Source organism: Chaetodon auriga, chromosome 11 (assembly GCF_051107435.1).
Source record: "Chaetodon auriga isolate fChaAug3 chromosome 11, fChaAug3.hap1, whole genome shotgun sequence".
In the NCBI taxonomy this organism is placed as follows: domain Eukaryota; kingdom Metazoa; phylum Chordata; class Actinopteri; order Chaetodontiformes; family Chaetodontidae; genus Chaetodon; species Chaetodon auriga.
Genome location: NC_135084.1, coordinates 1,095,954 through 1,118,255, shown reverse-complemented (window position 1 = coordinate 1,118,255; position 22,302 = coordinate 1,095,954). Strand labels below are relative to the sequence as shown.

At 41.0% G+C, this 22,302-nt stretch overlaps 1 protein-coding gene across 3 annotated transcripts in view; it reads right to left on the bottom strand.

Annotated features, from left to right (window-relative positions):
• The window catches only part of piezo1 (piezo type mechanosensitive ion channel component 1 (Er blood group)), a 209,035-nt gene that overhangs the window by 83,914 nt on the left and 102,819 nt on the right, over positions 1 to 22,302 (bottom strand). For all 3 annotated transcript variants that reach the window (XM_076743050.1, XM_076743051.1, XM_076743052.1), the window contains exons 19-24: positions 22,116 to 22,292; positions 8,918 to 9,043; positions 7,124 to 7,324; positions 6,630 to 6,834; positions 4,402 to 4,506; positions 3,186 to 3,342 (exon numbers count right to left, since the gene is read on the bottom strand). In XM_076743050.1, coding sequence (XP_076599165.1) covers positions 3,186 to 3,342; positions 4,402 to 4,506; positions 6,630 to 6,834; positions 7,124 to 7,324; positions 8,918 to 9,043; positions 22,116 to 22,292 — 971 coding nt within the window. The remainder of the gene's footprint in view (positions 1 to 3,185; positions 3,343 to 4,401; positions 4,507 to 6,629; positions 6,835 to 7,123; positions 7,325 to 8,917; positions 9,044 to 22,115; positions 22,293 to 22,302) is intronic.

The window sequence follows — 22,302 nt, the reverse complement described above, 5'->3', positions numbered from 1 at the left end:
AATCAGTTAAGCATTTTCTTTAAGAATCTTTTTTTCCCCTGTGAGCTTGCTTGTGCTCAGGTGCCAAACCATCACCTGCTTCAGTCCTTGCCCTGTCTGTGTCTTGTGAGTTCACTGGATTTGGCCATTCTTCTATTTTTCTATTTGGGTCCATTTGTACAAAAATGTAACAGTCATGGTGGGTATATTTAGTTTGTTTATGAACCCAAGCATCTCCTGTCAACCCCTACCACAACAAAACTATCACACTGGCATTATGCAGAATGGAGGAGTCATAACAGCAAGATTTACAACAGGGTCTGGTTGAATTACCAGGACCCAAAAGAAAACAAAGCAAATGGTTATCAAAATCTCAACAGAATGAAAACGAGTTTCATTCTATAATGAGCAATGAGACCTCACCTGTGATTGTTACTCTTTGCATACAGAGAAAATGAAACTAGAAACATCACCAAGGTGTGAACTCTGACTAGAGACTCATCACACACTCACATAAACACTCATAACACTGCTGGCCCCCTTCTAGGTGGCTTGGAACAAGAAGGATGCAGTAGATAAGAGAATGGCCATAAATCTGCTTGCATACCAACAGTGACTTGAGAACTTGTGCCCTTTTAATGCATGTTGGAATTAAGATGAATTAATTTGTTTTATCCTTGGCAAAAAGCCAAGGATTTAATTAAAGGGAAAACCATTCACCTCTTTATTACACACACTAAGCCTAATTTGTAAACGGTTGTTATACAGCGAACTTCTACCAAGTGACCATACTGCTATCTAGTGTTCATGTGTAGTTAGTCCTCTGCAATGTGTGTGTGACAATGGTATTTTATCACTACTAAGAAAAGAATTGTGGTATCTCATTTAGTACTAATACTAGAGAGCATTCATTCCCTTTTGGTAAAGTTATCAGGTGTATTATGCTTAAAGTTTTGAATGACATACTGTCAGGAAAAACATGTTTGTACTATTCCTTTTTATTAACAGTAAGTTTACTTTCATACATTTTATATTTTGGTGTTTTAATGGGAGGGTGGACGGATTGATATTTGATTTCTGTGCATAAACCCCAAATTAAACAAACGTTTCATAAAGAAAATATCCTCCGGTTACAGCAAAGAGGGGAGAGAGAAGAGCCCTGATTGGCGGTAACAACCATTTTCACACCCATGACACATAGTCAGGATAAAATGCAGGAAAAAAACAGGTCTCTCTTACACTTGTGTTTGCTTTTGCTTTCTCTTCTTTTCACTCTTCTTTACTCTTTTATTTTGTTCTCTTCTTTTTCCATATCTGGAGCCAACTGTGTTAGGATCTAGACTAGTTTGTTGTCAGTTCCTGTTTTATTTTGGTAGCCATCCTTCATGTGTCTTTCACACCCTTGTGATTGTGTTCACCTGAGTCTGATTTGTTCCCTGTCTATTTAAGTCTGTGTGTTTCCTTTTTCTTTGTGGCATCATCCCTTATGTGTGGTTCTCCTTGTTCCCTGTGGCTATAGTGAGTATTCCAGTCTTGTCCTTGGTTTTGCTGTTGGTTAAAAGATTGTTGTTTTTTCTGGTAATACCTTTTGTGTTTTGAATTTTGTCCTGAGTGGATTTGGTTTGCCCATATATTTTGTTAAATAAATCACTTGGATTGTATTCACTCAGCCTTTTTTGTCAGTCTGCATGTTTGGGTTCTCACCTTGTTTTTTGCTCAACCACCACTAAATTATAACAAACTGGGCCTTTGCTCTCTCTTTTGCGATATGGTAACTTTGTCTTTAATGTACAATTTTTGCTTATTTTATTTTTACAAGCCAAGTCACTGCAAGACTGAACTAGAGAAGTACTTCCATTGCCACAGTTTTGCTTGTGTCATTCAGCCAATACCAAGTCTTACCAAAGTTATCTAGCAGAAATTAAGAACAGTTAAATAGTAAGTTATTTTGCTACTAATAAGCAAGAGACCCAAGCAGATGGTTTGTCTGCTTAAAGAGTCTGCTGGCAAACTTCCTCGCTGCAACATCCACTGCTATGGGTTCAAACCAGTTAAGTCAGCCAATGCAGCTCGAAGTAGCCAAAACCATCTTACTTTCTGCTTATTACTGGATTGATTTTAAAAAGAAAGTTGTAACCCTCAGCTTTCACCATAGATATCCCAGTATTAGTTATTAGTACGCCGATAAGTAATTATATTCTCTCTTTCACCATTGCCCAATTCATTGTATAGTTTACTTCATCATCCACAGATCAATATTTCTTGTTTCTTCCGGTTTGGTCATTGGAGTCTGATTATCAGTCATTTCATACTGTGTTAATAGATGGTAGGCTGATAAATTCTAATTTAGACCAAGCAGCTGTCCTACATATTCCTTTAACATAGAGATGGGGATCAATTTAATCAGCTTGTATCTAGCAAGGTTGTTCCTTGGTTACACACATCATTTGTTAGCTAGTCTATCAGTGAAGAGTGATACAATCAGCAGCATAAATGTGGGTGATCAAAGTAAAAAGAAGCATAACTGCAGATAGCTAATTACTTAAAAGATTTTTTTTATTGAAGAGCTGACATGTGAAACCATGGGAGACTGACTTTAATGACCTTGCAAGCCAGTTATCTACAAATGATTTGAAATGCAACAAGCTATGTAATTGTCAGTACTCTGTATCCCCCAAAATAATCATGGAATTGAATCAACACCTTAACAACAAAAACCTTCATAAAGCGAAGATGTTTGCAGGACTGTTACACTGCATTAGTTTTAGCTGGGTGTACATAATAAACTGCCAACTATATGCGAACCCTTTGTGAAGCCTGAAACTTTTTTTTTTTTTTTCTAATTTAACTTGAGTATATGTTGTACAAAGTGTTATATGCATATATTTGAAAAGTTTCGTTTTTAACTGTATCTTGTCTGGCATATTATATATCTTTGTGACAATGTTTTAAAAATGATTTTAATGGATCTTTATCTGTTTATGTTAGACATATGAAACACAACTATATGAAAACATAAATATTGGCAGATAATTCATCATCAGGCTTCTTTTCTTCCTGAACACTGAGTACAGTCAAAGGGTCTGTCTGTTTGGAAGAACTACAGCTAATAGCAAATAATGACAGGAGCACAGCAGATACACATTAGGTTTGACTGTGGATGTCATAAATCAGACAGACTGATGGTTAAAGAGACATTTATTTACCTGCATTCGATAAAGTTGGGTGCAGGGTTAAACAATCGACTTTCCATCGGTTCAGGGTCATCTGTATTCTCCCCTGCCAGAACCATCCACTCCTCCCTGTGCTCACACTCAAACACCTTCCACTGCTGGGATGCACACATCAGCAGCACGAAGTCCGCTGTGGACACACACACAACACAGTACACCATCACCATTATCTTTATAAGCCTAGAATATTTACTGTTGCTTAATAGCATCCACTCTGATACTGAGATAGAATTATGGGTTGAGTTTATGTGACACTGAATTAATGGTGGCACGGTGGCAACACTGTCGCCTCACAGCAAGAAGGTCCTGGGTTCGATTCTCGCTGTGGGCACCGGGGGTGTGTCCTCCACCATGCCTTCCGTGCCTGCTGCAAAAAAAAAAGAGGGCCTTTCTGTGTGGAGTTTGCATGTTTTCCCCGTGTTCACCTGGGGTACCCTCCGTAAAAATATACCCCCACTAAAAAACATGCAAGAAGATCACCACCTGACCAATGGTGACGGCGAAGATGGGTCCCCGGGCGCCGGTCTGGCTGCCCACTGCTCCTGGTCTGCCGCGGACGAGGGACGACCAGGATGGGTGAAATGTGGACAAATTTCACCTCGTGTGCAGTGTCCTGCATGTGCATGTGTGTGACAAATAAAGGGGAATGTCTCCCCCCGATTCTTCTTAACAAAGATTAATAAAATTGCTGAAGGTATGGTTGCAGTTTCAGCTGCTTGTACTTTCTTTCATTCACTGTGAAGCTACTTTCAGTGAAACTCAACACTACCTAAGATGTATCACATGGAAACCAACACGACAGGGGAAGAATTATTCCCCTTGAGCCAGTGGACAGCTTTAAGTGCAAAACAGGTACATGAAGTATTGTTTCATTCATATTTGCTTCTGACCAATCGTAAAAAGGGCAAAGTAGAACTTTGGAATTTATTGGTTCTACTGAGTGCAAACAGTATTTCTGTTGGGGAAAAAAAAAAGCCTGGGAAATTTGAAATTGTCTTTCTGCAGTGTCACTAATTGAGAATTTGCAAAGTTTTCACAATATAGTGACAAGGTAACTATCTGAGAAAGGAAGACGTGATTTGTTGATACAGATGAATGAATGAACTGACTGACATACAGCGGTGATGAACAGCATACAGATACACACACACACACACACAGACACAATGACATATGCACACAAACTGACCTATGAGGTTTTTGGAGTTAGGTACAGTGTAGAAGTCAGGTAAATAGATCCATTTTATGAGAGCTGAGTTCATCAACACTGGAGTGTTCCACCGCCAGGGGTAGTCTAAAAGACAAAAACATCAGAAGTACAGATAGGTAGAAGTAGGTACACTATTTACTTTCTACAGTAGTTTACCTTCTGCTGAGTTCTATGTGATGCCATGTGAGGTATAATCTAAAGCAGAGCTGGGCATTTTACAGCCTGCAAACCACATCCGGCCCTTAGGGCATCACCGTCTGGCCCCTGTGAGGTTAATAATAAATTAGAACATAAATGAAAAAGTACTTCTGCTGTGCACGGAATACAACTGTGTTGCTTTTACATTAAAAAGCGTGCCTTTTTTTTTTTTTTTTTTTTTAAATTTACATAAGGATGCACGTGTGGGTGAACAGCTACTAGTGATGCTGGCCAGCTAGCCCTCAAAATGTCAGCTCACGCCAAAAAAAGAAAAGTTGATACCGACTGACACGTTTTCAACAAGACATGGACTGCTAAATATGTTTTTACAGAAATCAAAGGTGATGTGCTTAGTTTGTGGTACACAGGTCGCTGTGTTCAATGATTACAGTTTGAATCGCCACTACGTGACCAAATACGAGGAGAAATACAAGAACTTGACTGACCAAAACCACGCAAGGGAGTCAGATGCTTTGCTAGCTAAGCTGCTAAATCAACAAGGACTTTTTACTAAACTTTGCACATCCAGACATGCAGCTGTCATCGCACAAAATCGCTAGAAAAAGTAAACTGTTTTCTGATGGAGAGTTTATTAAAGAGTGTTTGTTGGACTCTGCAGCACTAATATAAAAAAGAGCATTTGAGAACATGCCCCTCTCCCAACATACTGTGACGAGAAGGGTTGAGGACATTGCAGGAAATCTTGAGCTTCAGCTGAAGAACAGAGCGGTCAACTTTGACTATTTTTCTTTGGCTTTGGATGAGACCTGCGATGTTCAGATGGAACTCATTGACCTGACATAGGTCCCTAACCCTAACCCTCTGACATACTTCTGGCAGAGCACTGTAGGTCAGTCTCACTGCTTGAGTTTTACTCTTCCCTCAAAGAGGAGAACTTTCCACACATGAGGAGGCATGCTCAGAAGATTCTAATCCTCTTTGGATCCACCTACATATGTGAACAGACATTTAAACTGATGACAATCAATAAATCCAGATACAGATCCTCCATCACTGATGATCACCTCTGAGCTGTCCTTCGCATATCTACCTCACACATTCAGCCAGATTTCAATGCACCTGTTCAAGCCCAAAACAGACTGGATTTTTCCTGCTGAACAAGTAAAATGAACTTGCTTGCTTTTTGTATAAAGTTGACCAATTGCTTATCTTTAACATGCTGCAAAACACCCTTTCAGTATTTGTGAAGATTAACATGTGAAAAATAAAATGAAACACTGATATAATGATTGTTCTTGTTTTTACTGTTCATTACTTCTATACACCACACCACAATTTCATATATTTATATAAATGTTTACAGAATATCCTTATTCTTCTGATTACCAGTAGCCGCTAATCGAAATATATAATGTACTGCTTTTTACAATGGGAGAAAATTAATACTGAGCAAAATTAAGTTCAAGTTATTGTTGGCTCAGCCCTCCAACACAGCTCAGGTTTCTCATGTGGCCCCTTGTAAAAATTAATTGCCCACCCCTGATCTAAAGTTTACTTTGCTCAACATTCATTGTACTGTATATGAGATGACTGAAGTCCTGAAATGGACAGAACTCATAAAATCCAGAATAATACACACTGTGACCTGAGGTGGGGTGCTTCTATTGTTCTGTTTCCATTTTGTATATAATTGGGATGGACAAAGCATTTCAACACTATGTAGTCCAATATAACGCCCCCACTATCTATGGCCTCAAAAATGACTGCAGTCTTCTTGTGAAATTCAGAACTGAAAGCTAGCTCACAAGTGGGACGGAACTTCAGCTCTCCAGAAGATTTTCAAAAATAGGATTTTTGCATGGCTACTGTGCCAATTGTCTTAACATTGTACAGGTATATCTAATAAACTTGGAATTCAGAGCCTATTTTGATATTTGTTCTATTATAATATAAACAATATGTTGTGCTATCAATTTATAGAGAGCACAGGTGCTCTACTCAGACACCTACAATACAACTACATACTGTAGTTTCATATCAGGACTCACCTATGCAAAGAGCAGGCGGTATGCCTACACACAGTAGATACTGGTAGATCATGAAGACGGACAGGAAGAGACAATATCTGGGCCAGATCCTGGCAATAGCTGCACGCCTCCGCCTTACCAACATGGCAACCAACCAACAACCATGGATTATCACCAAGAAGTTCATCCGCTGACCAATCACGTTCACCGTCATCAGGAAGCAAATCTTCGTGAAAGAGGGCAGGTTTTTGGAGATTGAAATGAAATAAAAGTAGGGAAAAAGCTAAATTGTTATTTTACAACCTGATTCTATTTTTTGTAGTCAAAACACTGATGCTGTGAAACAGTGTACAAGAGGAACTTACTTTGGGTTGTCATTTTCTTTTCAATTACATCTCCAAAATACAGTAATTGAAAACTCTCTTGTTAAATGTTCTTTATCTTCTTTTACTCGTTTTATTATATTTGGATCTAAACATTTCCAATTCAGTAATGAAGTGATATATCCACGCTACCTCTAATCCAAACTTGTAGAAGGTGTAGTTGAGCAGGTACTTGAAGCAGGGTATGAGGCCCTGGTCAAGAGTGTCCCTGGTGGCGGTGGGAAATAGAGCACGGATGGTGGGAGGAGATCGTTGGAGCTGACGGTAGTGATGAGCCTGGTGACGATACACTGTTGCCTCAAACACCAACAACATCAGGACTATTAAATGGTTCTGCAAAAAAATAAGAACAAAAAAAGAACAAAAGGAAAATGTAAATCAAATCAATATTTGATGTTACTACCCTTTGCCTTCAAACCAGCATCAATTCTTATAGGTACACTTGCACAAAGTCAGGGATTTTGTAGGATTACAGTCAATTATACCAAACAGGTGCTAATGATCATCAATTTCACATGTAGGTTGAAACAGGCATTAACTTAAACAGAAACAGCTGTGTAGAAGGCATAAAACTGGATGAGGAGCAGCCAAACTCTGCTACCAAGGTGAAGTTGAGGAAGGCAGTTTCATGTCACGGGTCATACACCATGGCAAGACTGAGCACAGCAACAAGACACAAGGTAGTTATACTGCATCAGCAAGGTCTCTCCCAGACAAAGATTTCAAAGCAGACAGGGATTTCAAGATGTGCAGTTCAAGTTCTTTTGAAGAAACACAAAAAAAAGGGCAACGTTGAGGATTGTAGACGCAGTGGTCAGCCAAGGAAACTGTGCCAGCAGCTCAGAACTGGCAGAAACCAGTGGGACCCAGGTTCATCCATCTACTGTCCAGAGAAGTCTGGCCAGAAGTGGTCTTCATGGAAGAGTGGCAGCCAAAAAGCCATACCTCTGACATGAAACAAGACCAAGCCACTCAACTATGCGCGAAAACATAGGAACTGTGGTGCAGAAAAATTGCAGCAGGTGCTCTGGACCGCTGGGTCAAAATTTGAAATACTTGGCTGTAGCAGAAGGCAGTTCGTTTGCCAAAGGGCTGGAGAGCAGTACAATAATGAGTGTCTGTAGGCAACAGTGAAGCTTGGTGGAGGTTGCTTGCAAGTTTGGGGCTGCATTTCTGCAAATGGAGTTGGAGAGTGGTCAGGATTAATGGTGTCCTCAATGCTGAGAAATACAGGCAGATACTTATCCATCATGCAATACCATCAGGGAGGCATATGATTGGCCCCAAATTTATTCTGCAGCAGAACAACGACCCAAACATACAGCCAATGTCATTGTCATTAAGAACTATCTTCAGCGTTAAGAAGAACAAGATGTCCTGGAAGTGATGGTATGGCACCCACAGAGCCCTGATTTCAACATCATCAAGTCTGTCTGGGATTACACGAAGAGACAGAAGGATTTGAGGAAGCCTACATCCACAGAAGATCTGTGGTTAGTTCTCCAAGATGTTTGGAACAATCTACCAGCCGAGTTCCTTCAAAAACTGTGTGCAAGTGTACGTAGAAGAATCGATGATGTTTTGAAAGCAAAGGCTGATTACACCAAATATTGATTTGATTTAGATTTCTGTTCTGTTAATTCACTGTGTTTTGTTAATTGATGAAAATAAACTATCAACACTTCCATTTTTGAAAGCATTCTTAGTTTATAGCATTTTTTTCACACCTGCCTAACACTTTTGTACAGTACTGTATATTAGATAGATAGATACATACATACATACATACATACATACATACATACATACATACTTACAGATACACATGCAAACACATCTATATGCCTGTCAAAGCAATGGTTCATTTTGGATATCATTAATGTTTTACACTAAACTTGGAAAAACATGTACATATATTGAATATACCTTGCTGTATCCTAGTACAGTGGCATCTTTCCTGATGCCAAACCAGTTGGCTGGATCCACTGGCTCCATATACAGAGAGGAGTTCATCATCTCCTCTGGCGACAGATTGGTTTCATTTGTTAGAGGCTGTGAGGAAAAGAGGAAAGAAACAAACTCATAAACGGGACAGTCAACACCATATCACTCTATTACAATTACATTACTGTCATGTCAGATCAATACCAGCTGAAAAACACGAGGAACCAGTCAGGGTTAGTGATGGTCATGATGCTTCCTCGGTTCCCTTTTCTTGATATTCCTTGTCTTTTTATTATAAGACATCTAGTTCAGAGATGTTACTTTGGATTAAGACATAGTATATGCTGTATCTGACACCAGTGGGATTTGCTTCCTTTGAAAAGTTGAACAATGCTACAGTCTTGGTAATGCCTATCTATTGATCAGACATGACTGGGGTGACTTCCATTATTTTGTTTTGAAGAAAAGGATAATAACATATCATGTCTTACTGATAGCTTAGTAGATAGATAGTGTGTTCATCAGTACCAATGACACAAACACTCCTTGGGTCAGATGATGAGAATTCCAATTGTCAGATCTGACTTCCATGCCTAAACTCATACACACATCGTGGCAACTCCTAGTTCTCAGCAACAGAAGATGTTGAAGTAAGCAGGCAAGTAGAATAACAATACACTGCTGGTGCAACGGTCAAAAGTCCTTGCAAAAGTAATAATAACATCTACTGGTGTCAAACACAAGTGATTATAGCTGAGGGGATACTGTCTGGGGGTTGCTTTTGAAGAGGAATTCAAACTACAATGTTTGAATTTTATACTAAATGAAAAATGCATTTAAAATCTTTTCTATATTTAATTCAAATAATTAGAAAACCTATTTTTTTTTTTTTTTTTTTTTTTTTTTTTTTTTAAGCTATGTGTCAGGTCACTAAACATTTTCTTCCAGGGGAGGAGTGCAAAACGCAATAAGTATAAGCGGGTATCAATGCAGTTAAATCACACCTGGTGTTGGTCCTCATCTTCAGCTCTACCTTAAATTAATACACAAAACCCCTAAATCACTGCCCAGATCTCTGAATTTATCGGTTCAGGTAATCTGGTCTGCTTCTCTGTTGAATGGGGCTCCCAAGCTGGAGAAACAACCAAGCAACATAGAGACTTGGTAGGCAGCATAAAAATTGCCACTCTCTCATCTCCTACCCTCACATAGGGGCCGCCCTAATACAATCTTGGGCTAGCATCTGGTTTTTAGCCATGCCTGCCTCACCAATCCATCAGCCTTTGTACCTTAAGTTGTGCATTAAGTAGTAGTAAGGACAGAGAGGCAGTTTTGACTACGACTACAGCATGCAAGGAAGTCTGCTCTAAGACTTGGCTGAGGTCTTTGTTACCTGGTTGGGTAACAACACCCCTGATTCTCAACCTGATTCACAGTCAGCTACTTTTCAGCATGCTAATCTCCAGCCTGCTTCCCAGCCTGCTAGCTTCCAATGTGCTAGCCTCCAACCTTCACACCGGCTTGCTAACCTCCAGTCTGCATCCCTGCCGGCTGGCAACAACCTGACTGCCAGCCTGCTAACCTTCAGAATGCTAACCTTCAGCATGCATTGCAGCCAGCTGGCCTTGAGTCTACACTTAACTGCATCTCAGCCTCAGCCCATTAGCCTGCTACCTGCCTGTCTTAATCCTGCCTCTCCTAATCATTAGGCAGGACATTAGCATTCCCTGAGCCCCAGGAGCTTTCAAGAGAACTCAAAACACTCTGACATCCAGCGGTCACCCTTTGAAAGTCTCACCTAGCCATTTTCATGGGGTACAAAACAGAACAAGCTTGCCTGTGGAATGTAGGAGATGGTAATTGGTCAGTAAGTGTTTTCATTCTTTATTTCTGGCTTAAATTTGGAACTAGGCTACTGGCAGGCTTTTGTTGCCACTGAGCACATCTCATTCTCACTCTGAGTTTCAATAGGTGGGTCAGCTTACGCGGGTCACACCCTCTATCTGTTGGTTTGCTGTGGAAATCTGAAAGGGGTGGGTTCAGCCCTGGCAATGAGGTGTGATGGGACACAGCTGTGGCATTTCTTGTATTGTATGCCTATGGAATTGCCAGACTGCTGTAAACAAAACAGAATTTATCCAAGCACTTGCAAATCTACATCAAATTCAGGTACTAACCCTGATGAAAACCTGGATCTATCCAGAAAACACAGCCACACCAGCTGCACTCTCAGCTGACTCTACTTTCTTCCACACACCTCGCCCTGATGGACATGGAGGTGGCATGGGTGCATTCATTTCCAAAGACTAGAAATTCACCAATCTTACTCTTCTAAGCAGTAACTCTTCCTTTGAATACCATGCAATCATGGTTGCTGGTCCCATTAAGCTGTATACATTTGTCTTACATCGCCCACTTGAGCTAGTGGGGAACTTTATGCACAGCTAAGCTAACTGTCACCTTACATGTATCAGACCACTTCTTTATTCAATTCTCTATATCCTTACAAGAGCATCCTCACATTCCACTGCAAAGGGTCTCCTTCAGACAAAACCTCCGGTCCCTCACACCGGTTCAGCTCTCCAATGAGGTCTTGGCAACCATGCCTCCTCACAATGTTTTCTCCTCACACCTGTGAATGAGGCAACAGACACACTCTGCTCCTCGCTGGCCACCTCTCTAAACAAACTATGTCTACTCTCATCCAAGCTTGCTCGTAAAACCCCCACCAGTCCATGGCTCACTGGTGTTATCAGAGCAAAACAAGAGATCCCTCTGACCTCAGACTATCTGACTCTCCTGTCAGCATTCTCCTCCCAAGTCCACTTATTATCAGGAGAAAATCAGTAGTGCCAAAGACGCTCGGAAACTATTTTCTGCTTTTAACTCATGACTCAACCCTCCACCACCTCCACCCTCTTCAAACACAGACTGCGCTCTTATCTGTGGCGGAAACACTACAATCAGCTAGAGCTACTGGTCAGTCCTCTGTTCTACTATTGCTTGACCTCGGCTGCCTTTGACACAGTTAACCACCAAATCCTCCTCCTCACACTGACTGAGCTTGGCTTCTCAGGATCGCTCTCTGCTGGTTTGAGTCCTACCTCTAAGGGAAATCCTTTGCAGTGTCTTGGAGGGGAAAAGTGTCTAAATCCCACTGCTTGTCCACAGGGGTACCTCAAGGGTCAGTGCTTGGACCCCTTCTCTTTTCAATATACACCACCACACTTGGTGCAGTCATCTGTTCACATGGCTTCTCATACCCTGCATATCCAGACGCTACATTCAACTCCCCCCATGCCACTCCACAGCACCGACAGAAAAAAATTAAACAAACTGGTCTGGAGAGCTGGCTCTGTCCTGGACTACCCTCTGGACTCCATTGAGGAGGTGGGTGAGAGAAGGATGTTAGCTGACATCAATCACTGAAAACCCATCTGATCCCCTGCATGAGACGATGGGGACCCTAAGCATAACCTTCAGCAGCATCAACTCTGAAAGAAGGAACGCTACCACAGGTCCTTCATTCCAACTGCGATCAGACTGTTCAATACTAGTATTGTTTAATGTAGCATTGTGTTCACTAGGGTTGAGCCAGATACTCATTTCAGACGAGTATCCGGTACGGATAAAGCATTTTTGACGAGTACAAGCATGATAAGAGTAAAACTTGTCAATATCCGTGCTCATCCTGAAGGAAAATCCTCATTGGGTAACTGACTGTCTTCACGCTCTGTGATTGGCCAGTCACACACAGCGCCCACCCCTCCCTACACAGACACGTCTCTAGCTCACATTGCTCTCTTCAGTACTCCTTAGGTTTTCTTCAGCTTGCCTCTCTTTCGGTTTGTATATTTAAAGTTACTTGGTGAACTTATTTTATAACGTATGCAGTGCATTTGACAAGACAGAGCTGAAAACGGCTCGTGTCGTGACGGTCACTGCCTCCACTCCGGTCGGGGGGTTTTTTTTTTTTTGGTTTTTTTTTGGTTTTTTTTTAGTTTGGCTGGTGATATAAAGTCAGTTGGAAAACTTTGCTCATACTGAACGCAGTGCTTTTGAGAAGAATACAGTGAACAAGGCCGACATATTATTTCCCTGTTTTCCTGGATGTTTGCGATCATTAAAAAATGTCTTACAGACCACTTACACACTTACACACATGCTGTGCTGAACACACAAAGTAGCCTATATTAATATTTTTATTGTATATCAATTTCAGACTTAAAATCATTCACATATTTAAGCCCCACCCATTTCTGTTAGGCCCCGCCCATTCCAAGTACAGATACGGATACAGATAATTTAGATGGTTGAACAGATCCAGATCCAGATACAGATAGTGGTTTACTCGCTCACCCCTAGTGTTTACACACTTACTGTCTTACTGCTGAGTGATTCTGTGTTTCATTATCCTGCCATTACGTTCATGCAATATCTTGTACAATATTACATTTATTCTTCAATATCACATTAACATAACATAACATTAACCTTTTTTTATATAATGTGCAAAAGTGAAAAACACTGTTCTTAAGCCAAGTGCATGTCCATGTTCAATCATTCCGACACCACTAGCAATACGCCAAAGAATGCTTGCACTCAGACAGGATGGACACAAACAAGCCGATGTTGCTGATTTGCTTGGAATATCCCAGAGTGCGGTCTGTAAAATCCTCAAGTCATCGAGGAGGGTCATTTGAGGCCACGGAAATCTCCAGGATGACCACGATTCACTACCAGATGAGATGATCAGCAACTGCTTAATCTGTGCCGCAGAAACAGGAAAATGCCTGCAAGCTGCCTGCGTCATTTGTGGAGAAGACACAATGGAATCAACATTTCCCACCAAACTGTAAATCGAAGGTTGCTTCAGCATGGTTACCGAGCAAGAAGAATGACCAAGTGTCCACGCCTAACTGTTCAACACAGAGTTGTTCAACTTCACTGGGCTAGGGAGCACAAAAGATTACAGCTTGGGCACTGGCGACATATTATCTTTAAGGATGAGAGCCGCTATATCATTAACCATACAGATAGAAGACAACGGGTTTGGCGATTACATGACGAATACCTTCACGATGACTGCATCCATTAAACCACTCAAGCTGGTGGCAGCTCAGTTATGGTATGGGCCGGTATTCATTATGGAGGAAAGACACCATTGGTAGTGCTGGATGGAAACGTCAATGGCATTGTGTACAGGGACATTCTGGAGAGCCATTGCCTCCCACATGCAAGACGGCTCTATGAGAACAACTTTCGTCTGCAAGACGACAATGCTAAAGCACATCTAGTACATCTAGGAAGCTGCAGTGAGAGAATATCTTGATGCAGAGGGGGTGCAGCAGATGCAATGGCCCGCTTGCTCCCGATATGAACCCTTTTGAGCATGTCTGGGATGCCTTAAGCTGAGCCTTAATGAGAGGGACAATATTCCTCAAACTCTACAGGAGTTAACCCAGGCCCTGACCGAAGAGTGGGATGCTCTGCCCACTGACAACATCAACAAGCTTGTGGACAGTATGCCACAACATGTGTGTAGTGAAGCGCGTATCAACGCTTGTGTCGTTTAGGGTGAGTGATGTCACTGGTGACGTTCGAAGCTCCGCTGGTTCAGGAATTGATTTGACTATCGGCGCGATTTATGAACATATACACTCCTGATCAAAAAAATTGCAAGAATTTACATTTTGCACTGTTGGATCTTAAGAAGATTTTAAGTAGAGCTTCAAAATGCAAAAAGAAGAAATGGGAGTGAGACAAAAAAAAAATTTGAGTGAGCAATTTATTGCAAACAAGTATTAAATTGAAATAGGCTGTTCATCAGCTGATCAAAAGTTTAAGACCATATCTCAAAAAAAACCCAAAAACCCCCTAAAATAGAAATAAAATTTTCAAAAAAGGACTCAGTAATGAGTAGCTGCGCCATTGTTGTTAATCACCTCAAAAATTCGTTTCGGCATGCTTGATGCTAGTGTTTCCAGGAGGCTAGTGGGAATGTTGCTCCAAGTGCTGAAGATGGCTTCACGGAGGGCATCCACTGTCTGGAACTGGTGTCCATTTTTGTAAACTTCCTTTGCCATCCAACCCCAAATGTTCTCAATTGGATTTAGATCAGGGGAACACGCAGGATGGTCCAAAAGAGTGATGTTATTTCTCCGGAAGAAGTCCGTTGTCAGGCGGGCATTGTGAACTGCAGCCTTGTCCTGTTGAAAAACCCAGTCATTACCACACAGACGATGGCCTTCAGTCATGAGGGATGCCCCCTGCAACATCTCCACATAGCCAGCTGCCATTTGACGCCTCTGCACAACCTGAAGCTCCATTGTTCCATTGAAGGAAAAATCCCCCCAGATCATGATGGCGCCCCCTCCACTGTGCCGTGTAGAAAACATCTCAGTTGTAATCTCCTTGTCATGCCAGTAACGTTGGAAGCCATCAGGACCGTCAAGGTTAATTTTTTTCTCATCAGAGAATAAAACTTTCTTCCACCTTTCAATGTCCCATGTTTGGTGCTCTCATGCAAACTCCAAATGGGTAATTTCGTGCCGTTGAAGGAGACGAGGCCTTTGAAGATGTTTTTTGTTCTTAAAACCCTACTCTTGCAGATGCCGTCTGATGGTTATGGGACTGCAGTTGGCACCAGTGACAAGCTTAATTTGGGCCGAGGATTGTCCCGTGTCTTGACGGACAGCCAATTGGGTCCTCCGGCTCAGGGTCAGTGAAATTTTTTTGGGTCTACCACTTGACTTTTTTTGTTTCATAACCCTCAGGATCTTTTAAGAAGTTTAAAATGACTGTCTTACTGCGTCCAACCTCAGCAGCAATGACACGCTGCGAGAGGCCTTGCTTATGCAGCTCAACAATCCAACCGTGTTCAAAGAGAGAAAGCTTTTTTGCCTTCGCCATCAGGAGGTCATGACAGTGTGGATACCTGACAGAAAATGACACTGAATCCACATTTTTGCGAAGATTTGGGCTTTTAAATGCTGTGGTCTTAAACTTTTGATCAGCTGATGAACAGCCTATTTCAGTTTAATATTTGTTTGCAATAAATTGCTCACTCAAATTTTTTTTTGTCTCACTCCCATTTCTTCTTTTTGCATTTTGAAGCTCTACTTAGAACTTTCTTCAGATCCAACAGTGCAAAATGTAAATTGTTGCAATTTTTCAACTGGTCTTAAAATTTTGATCAGGAGTGTATATACCGCAATAGATCCACTCACACTTCATGGGTTAGTGTTGGCAATTTGTTGGTTTGTGTGTGACACAGAGGTGCATTTTGCTAGAGCCTGTGAGAAACAGAAAGTTTTCCCCGTGTGGGAACATCTTGATCTGATCTCCCCCCAATAAAATAAGTACACTTTCAGTAACATTGTTACATGTGTTTTATGTTTGTTATGCAATGTACTGTATTTTTCACTGTCTTTTCTTTTAATCCAAGGTGAAGTGTTTGTTGTGTGCTAAAGAATAGGGGTACAACAACAACACCTCATCGTGCTTTGCATGAAAATAATGAGGGGACTGTGGCTGGACCCAGTCCATATTTTGTTTCTGAATATAAATGAATAAAGTCCTTAAATTGCACAATCAAATTCACTGCCCTCTTCATGTTCACAAGCACATCCACTGCCCCTTACCTTGTTAAAACACTGCAACAGTTTGAAAACACTGACAAAATTATTTATTGATAAACATTTGACAAGTAATATTAGATTCCATTGTAATGTCATGTTACATACCCATAATGCACTAAACCAAAATCTACATTTTATTTAAATGAATGAATACATGAACGATACCTGAAATGCATTTATTAAGATGAATTGATTTATTTTACTTGGCAGTCATTCCCATGGCTGCACTGTTGCAGGACAGTCTTAAGTGTATTATAAATTGATAAAATTACAATTACAATTACCTATAGTTTATAGGTTCCGCTTCGAAGCGTTGGCACGGTACCACCCATCACTACCTATAATATATCTGGCTGTTTAACAGTCTTTGACCAGCACGGGGGTTTGTGTGCACATGAAGCCTCGATAAATAAACCTTTTTGTGAACCTTTTGGCTGGAAGGCCTCAAGGCTTCAAGAAGCTTCATCTCACCATCATTAATATTATACCTATATATACTATTGCTGGTGCCTGCAACACCCTAAATTTCCTCTTCAGGGGATTAATAAAGTGTTATGTTATCTTATCTTCCAGGCCATGATGTACATTCCTTCACCTTTCTAAACCTGCTCTCCTCTACCGGGCTACCATAACACCTCAGATTTTCCCTCTGTTCCTCATCATCTAACTGCCACACCCATCCACACACCTGTTCCCACTTCTCATCAGCAGTCACCCGAGCTTTCCCACCTGTACCTAATTTTTTTATTATCAGGAAATCACTACATATACCAGTTCACTTCCTTTGTTTCACACACAAGATTGTTATGTTATCATATGCTATATGCCATATCTCTAGCCTCTGTACTTGTATTCTGTTAACCTGTTATCTTGAAACCTGTATCTGGGACCTTCCGCTGGCCAGACCCATATGTTGGACTGTCTTCTGGTTTTGCCCATTGCCTGCCATCCCATTAACCTTTGTAGACCTCATTTTGTCCATTAAATCACTGGAATGAACCAGATCTACCTCAGTCTTTGACATTTGGATCCTTCCTCTCTATTCCTGTAACCCAGCTAACACCAACTGTTATAGGGGATATCTTAGAGATAGCTCAAAGTAATTACCACTCTATGTCTCTGCTTATTGTATATTACACTACATATTGTATGAAAGTGACTCAGTATATTTACTACTATTCTACTATTACTATTCCTGGCAGGTACAAAGCCCTCTCCTGTCCCCATTTTGGTCTTTCAGGTCACATTTCCCTCCTTATGCCTACTTACTCTCAGCTGATAGAAAGGGTTAAACCATCAGAAAAATAAAACTATGTGTGTGGAAAGATTAGTCCTGTACAGCTGACTGTTTTAAGTGCACAGGGCAGTACAGGTTCAAAGATGCTGTCACCCAGGAGAACCACATCAATCTTGAGGAATACACATCAGCAGTAACATTGTACACCAGTAAATAGTTGCTGATATGATGATCACAAGACAATGAAATCTTTCCTCAAGGGCTCTATTCAGAACCAGAAAATCTGTCAGAGTTGTGTCCTCAGCCCCCTCCTGTTCACACAGTACACCCATGCATACCTCAACATGGAGAAAATTTGATGATGACACCACCATCATCATCAATTGGATTTCAAACAATGATGAAAATTCATATGAGGGAAATTAAACTTGCTGGATGGTGCACAGAGAACAACCTACTGCTCAGTGTCAGCAAAATCAAGGTTGATTTTAAAACAAAGGAGGCACACGCCCCTGTCTATGTCTGGAGCTAAGGTGGAGCAGGTGAACAAGTTTAGGTTCCTGGGAATCTGCATCAGAGATAACCTGTCACAGATATATCATACATTTCCTTCCTGGTAAAGAAAGCTCAGAAATGTCTTAAGGAAACCTAAAGGGGCAAAATTCCTGTGCCAAATTCTTATGAACTTTTACAGAGAAAGCATCCTGACTACACACACTACAAATTTGCATGGTTTATGCATGGTCCAGGACAGAGGGCTCTGTAGTTGGTGATTAAAAACTGCCAAGAACATCACTGGCACCCATCTACTGAGTATCAGTGATATTGGTGAGTTGAGATGACTCCAAAGGAAAAAAAAGACAATGCCTACCTCTGCCAGAGCATGTTCACTCTGCTGCTGTCTGGCAAGTGATTCAGAAGTATCCACTGCTGTAACAGCCAGACTACAGGGCAGCTTCTTTCCTCAGGCTGTGAGACTCTGCACTCCACCAAAGATAATAGTTTATTTTAAGATTTACGATGTATTAATTCATTTATATAATTTTTTTGTGAGTAGCATAAAGGGACTAAAATGAACATTTTGTTACACAATCTTGTGTAGCTGAATGATAAATAAATTAGCATTGTAACCTTGTACCCTTGAGAATATTTGAGATACAACTATTTTTATTCCACTTCGGCAATAAAATTGTTTTTTTTCTCTTTTTGCATTTTTTTCTACTTCTACTCCATTACATTAAAAATTAATTATTCATTTTCTGTGGTGATTTGTTGGATTTCTGTGTTTTTCTGTTTACAGTGGAGCTGTGCGGGGCTTGTTTTCCGCTTGTCCTTTTTCAGCAGAGGTTGGGCGTGGTTTCGGAGCTGGCTCCAACACAGCTGGTGCTACTCACAATCCCGGACGGGCTAAAGACTATGGCAGCCGAGGACTCATTGCCAGATTATTTCCGCTACTCAGTGGTATTAATTAATCTTGTGAGTTTACATTGTGTCCTTCACCAGAGTAATCACTTATGTCTTTTTCCTCATGTCCCCAGTATGGGGATATTCGTCTAAACTAACATGTCATTCTGGTATTCATCGCATCCTGAAATTTCTCCAGCAATCCTTCTGGTGGCCTACTATCAGTCAGAACACTAAAGAATTTGTGGTAGCTTGTACTCTGTGTACCCGTAGTAAAGCCTCTCATCACCCTCCAGGTGGTATGTTACACCCATTACCCATCACTAGCAGACCTTGGCCATATAACGCTGTGGATTTTGTCACTGGCTTACTCCCTTTGAATGGTCACACAGTTATCTTAACTATAGTAGACCAGTTCTCTAAGTCGGTTCATTTTGTGCTGACTTAGACTGCCTAAATTCCTGTCTGCCTTGCAAACAGCTAACATCCTGGTGGCCGAGGTCTTTTGAGTGCACAGTATCCCAGTGGATACTGTATCAGACCAGAGTCCCCAGTTTTCATCACAGGTATGGCAAGCTTTTTGTAAAGCTCTAGGTGCCTCCTCTAGCCCCACTTCTGGTTATCACCCCCAATCCAATGGTCAAACCGAAAGAGTGAACCAGGACCTGGAGTCTGACCTTCACTGTGTTACGGCTCGACATCCGGCGTCCTGGAGCATACACCTCCTCCTTAATCTCACTGTTGTCCATTTAAAACTGCACCCTTCATGTGTCTCTTTCAAGCCTGTCTCCTCCAGTGCGCTCCAGTGCACCCTTGTTCTTAGTCTTTCACACCCAAACTGAAAAACACTACAGCCCATTCTATTTATTATAGTGTACCACGCTCCTGGTCCATATTATGAATGTCTATCTGAATTCTCAGAGTTTTTATCAAGTTTAGTCCTGAAAGTGATTATTCTTATAGGAGGCATTCATATCACATGTATGTTGATAATATTTTACTATACTTTACTTACTAATACTTTAATATTGCATTTACTTCATTATTAGATTCAATTGGCTTCTGTCAGAGTGTACACAGGGCATATGGCATTGAAATAGAACATTTAGTTCTCTCTTCACAGAATCCTCTTTTATCAGACCATCATTTAAAAACTTTTGAATTCCTATTACAGAATGCCATTAGGCAAAAATTCCAACTTTAGATGTCTGATAGTGCTGTGGCTAAATTTAAGGAAGTGATTCTATCTGCATTTAATTCAATGCCATGTCTCAATTTAATATGGTATCCCTATGCTACCTGTAGTCCCTCTCAAATTGATCATCTTGTTGGTAGCACTTCAGGCTCATTATATATGACACTAAAAAATTAAGATAAAAAAACAAAAGGAGGCTAGCTCCTATACCTCCAAACCCGCACATTAAACTGAATATTACAGAAACTTGGCAGGAAAAATTCAACTACTATGTGCAAGAATTTCATTAAGCCTGACAAGGCAGTCTTAAAACATACATGAAGGCCTTTCACAATGCCAGGGCAGCCTATTATACATCATTAAAAGAGGAAAACATTTTTTCCAGCACTGTAGCCAGTGCTGACAGAGAGTCAAAACTCTGTTGAGCCATGTCTGCCTATAGCCCTCAGTAGTAATGACTTCATGAACCTCTTTAATGATAAAATTCTGCTTATTAGAGACAAAATGAATCACCGCCTGCCCTCAACTGGTACCAATTTATTTTCAAACACAAGAACCATAGAAACAGCTGTTAAAACTGATACATATTTAAAGCACTTTTCTCCCATTGACCTTCAATAATTAACTTCAATGATTTCTTCATCTAAACTATCCTAACTACACTACTACAGTCCAGTCCAGCACTGCCTGTTGCTGCAGCTCTTCAGCCATGCCACACACCTGCTCATCTGCACACCCAGCCTATTAGGCTCATGAGGAGGGTATTTAAGCAGCGCTGGCATTCTTTCCTGTTGCCAGATTGTCTATGCGTCATGTCAGACTCTCTAGCGTTCCTTACCTACTTGATCTCCAGTATTTGACCTCACCTGTTCCTGACTACTCCGTCTGTCAACTCCCTGTGTCTGCAGGTGTGCAGATCTCACCACCTTGGTAGTAATAAAGAGCGTGTTCCTCCCACGAGAGTAGTTTCGACCATGGCAAAATCTGTCAATGATTTCAATCCGCTCTCATCACAGTGTCACCCCGGTTGTTCAGCCTTCAGCTACCAAGCCCCTCTCCTGTGAAGATCTTTCAGTCTCAGTCTGTGGGGCAGACACCCTTTCTATATTAAGAGTGCGCTTCACTTTCCTTTTTGATAAATCTTACACTTGCCTCGCAGGTCCCCATGGAAAGTGGCTGTGTCTGGATTGTGATCATTATTACACCTACTGCTGGGGCCCTGCTTGACACCCACTGCTAGTGTTAATTATTACTTACATATTTCTATTATTATTGTATGCATATTATTGTTATTCTATACATACGCTATAAAATACATATGCTGTTTTATTAATAGTCATATTTCTATTATTATTATGGCTGTTGTTGTTATACTTGTCTCTCTCTCTCTCTCTTATTAATGTCTCTCTGATGATTTAATCAATCTCTCTGTCTCTCTCAACCCATTTACACATTACAGTATACTCTTTATATTGTGGTATTGCCAGACATAGAGTTAGTTCCAGGGGGACAGACTAATCAGGAACAATACCTGAAATTACAACAGCCCGGTTGATAGGGTTATGGGCTCTTGCTCTTACTTTGGCATTTCCTTTTTCCTTCATCTTACAGGACTGTGTGTTTTGATATTGATGGTTAAATGTAAATGTAAACGTCTCTCTTAACAGATATTGTTAATGCAGTGTGTGCACATATGTGTCTTACCAGGCTACAGTTACTGGAGTATTCAACGGGGCTGACAACACTGAGCTGGTACAGCATCTTACACACGATGATGACACAAACCCAGACTGTAGACAGACAGGAAGCCATGGGCCTGAAGCGACTGTAGGGCATTGCCAGAGACCACAATACCACCAGGACGAGGTTCATCACAGATGGCTACAGACAA